General features: G+C 35.6%; 1 protein-coding gene across 1 annotated transcript; it reads right to left on the bottom strand.

The window, feature by feature from the left end:
• Positions 1-461: 461 nt before the first annotated feature.
• On the bottom strand, positions 462-983 carry LOC115217880. Its single transcript, XM_029787597.1, has one exon. The coding sequence runs from the start codon at positions 981-983 to the stop codon at positions 462-464; it is 522 nt and encodes a 173-aa protein (XP_029643457.1).
• Positions 984-3151: the final 2168 nt, after the last annotated feature.

The following is a 3151-nucleotide window of genomic DNA, read 5'->3' as shown; positions in this document are numbered from 1 at the left end:
GTATTAGCAGAGCTATTCGACATTACCCAAGCGCCAACTGCATAGACTTTTTTTTTCATTTTGGGAGTAAAACCGCAAATTATAGCAGCGTTAAATTAATTAATCAAGTTAGTGATTTAAAACTTATGAGCTTATTTCCATCCTGGTAAACAAAAATAAAAAAGAAAGAAAGAAGGAAAAAGAAAAGGGATAAAATAAACTTCATTAACCCTTGGTCTACCAGAGAAATTGCATGTCACTAATTACCAACTGGGTCCAATGAATCCAATATTTCCCTCCGCCAAGGAAGGAGGTTATGTTTTTCTTTTAATTAAATTTTATTCAAACTACCACTATTTGTTATCTACATTATATATGCTTTCAGGTGAATGAAGAATTACAGCTTACAGAATATATTATAATAATATTTTAATAAAATAAAGAATATATTATAAATTAAGAAAAATTACAAAAATACAGAATTACAACTCTTCATGGCAGTGAATGCAGACAACATTGGAATGTTCTTGGCAAACATGGATATTACAATACTTACATGTAGTACGAGATTTCCTGTTTATTTTTGGGCCACACAAAGAGCATCTTCCTTTTTGCTTTGGTTGAGGAATCTCAAATGAGATTGAAGATCGTTTTCTTTTCTTGTTTGGTTGAGAGATGTTAGCAGAACTAGAAGATTGTTTGTCATGTTCTTGTTTAGCATTAATTCCAGCAAGTCCCTTTCCTAACTGAATTAAGCACTGTATTCTTTTATCCTTGAAGCTTTGCAAGTGAAGATGTTTAGCAACAATGAAAGTATTCACTGCACTTATATCAATCATATTGTAGAATATACCCATAGGCCATCTTCGAGTCACTCTTTTACAAATGTATGTCCTTACCATCTTATCTAGAGTATCTACTCCTCCTTTTATTTTGTTGTAACATGTAATAACTTCAGGTTTCTTTTCAGCACTTTTTGAATCAATTGAAGGCTGAGAGTGCATTGTACTCATAAGTGTACATAATTTTTCTTGGGACAGTAAGACAGGATCATAGAATCCTTTTGAAAACCAAATATTGTGCTGTTGATTTCTCTTTCTTTTCCATTTGAGAAAGCACTTGGACGTTCAACCCTGATCTTTCTAATTGTTTCTACTGAAGGAGTTTTTTTGCTAAGCAGCTTTCGAGCCAATCCTAGACTTGTAAAAAAATTATCACAAGTTATATTGCAACCAGTATTTTCAAGTTCTTTTACTAAGTCTTCAACAACTCTTGAACCTTGATTTGTCTCTCTCTCCTTTTTACTGGGTCTTCTCTAGTGTAAATTTGCATTTTCCAGGCATAAGATGTTTCACTGTCGCATATTGCCCAAATTTTAATTCCATATTTTCCTGGTTTTGAAGGAATATATACCCAGAATGGGCAGCGCCCTCTGAATGAAACAAATTGTTCAACTGTCATGCATGAACTTGGAACATATCCATCATGCAAATTCTGGTTCCACATTTCAAATAATTCTCTTATGGGCTCCAATTTATCATCACTTCTCTGTTTTTCTTCTTGCACTAGCATCATCAAAACGCAATACTTGTAAAATCTGTTGAAATCTTCCCCGGATCATAATTTTGTTGAATATTGGGCAGCCATCTTCTTGATTCCACAACTGTATGACACTTTCATGTTTAGATTTATAAACACCTATAAGAATAATCAGTTCAATAAATTTCTTTAGTTCAGAGTGATCAATTTCCTTCCATTTATCTTTGTAAACAACCTGGCCTTCAACATTTGTCCATTTACGAATTGCTTCAAGAAGATTCTGGCGCATAAAGATAGAAAAACATGTTTCAATGCTATGGCAAGACCTTTTATCAAAATGGGATGGTCCACATTCTTTGCGTACAATACTCCAAGATGAAGTTCTTACTGCTGCTTGAGTAAGAAGTTTAAAATGACAGACTTCTTGTTTGTCTCTAGAAACATATTGCTCATTCATAATTGGGTGGCTTGCAGATAATTGTTTTTGAGTATCTTCATCATCTGATGACACAGAATCTAAATTGTCCAGCACCCAATCACTTTCACCATCATCTTCAGAGCAACAGAAGAAATCACTACTATCTTCTTCCCATTCTTCATCTAATTCCAGTAACCTTTTCGAGTCTTTACTCAGGTTTTCGCGTCTAGGCATATTAGAAAGCACAACTGAACTATATGAAACCTGATATCTAGGAAAATAGTATTTGATATTGCCTTTATTGTTTAGAATGACAAGAGTATTGTCTGAATTTAATTCGAGGTTCCAAGGAACCCATACGGTATTTAATATATAAAGTGAAAGGTGCATCACCTTCGAACTCGGCAAACTGCATGAAAATAACAATTTATAAACTACATTTTAGTGTTGTGACTTTGTTTCCTCCTAACTGCGCACGTTTTGGAGTATAGCCACCGTTTAGTACTGCACTACTGATTTTACTTCCTGACAATATATTAATTATCTATTTTTGTAACAGTTTTCAGAGATACGTTCCGAAACTGTGGGTTATTCTTGTATTCTTTTACTTGTTTCAGTCATTTGATTGCGGCCATGCTGGAGCACCGCCTTAAAGGGTTATAGTTGAAGAAATCGACTTATTCTTTATAAGCCGAGTACTTATTTTATTGGTTTATTTTGCCGAACCATTAGGTTACGGGACCATAAACATACCAGCATCGGTTGTCAAGGACAAACACTGACACACACACATATATGTGTGTATGTGTGTATACACGACGGGCTTCTTTCAGTTTCCATCTACCAAATCCACTCACAAGGCTTTAGTCGGCCCGAGGCTAAAGTAGAAGACAACTGCCCAAGGTGCAACGCAGTGGGACTGAATGCGGAATCATGTGGTTAGTGAGCAAGCTTCTGTTCTGAAAGGATTAGTTGAACCGAACAGATCGACCGCAGTACATATTTATAATTTTGGTACTCTTTTGCGGAACCACTAAGTTATAGTGACGTAAACAAACCAACACTGGTGGTTGTCAAGCAGTGGACGGGGGACAAACACAAATATACAAATACGCCAAATGTGTATGTGACCCCGGCCGAGCATCACAGTAGGAAATGTAGGGATATGGTTTCAAACTTTGGTAAAAGGCCAGCAAGTTCGGGGTTAAGTTGATC

This window comes from Octopus sinensis, linkage group LG12 (genome assembly GCF_006345805.1).
Source record: "Octopus sinensis linkage group LG12, ASM634580v1, whole genome shotgun sequence".
In the NCBI taxonomy this organism is placed as follows: domain Eukaryota; kingdom Metazoa; phylum Mollusca; class Cephalopoda; order Octopoda; family Octopodidae; genus Octopus; species Octopus sinensis.
The sequence above is the reverse complement of the archived record's forward strand: the minus strand, read 5'-3'. Positions and strand labels throughout refer to the sequence as shown.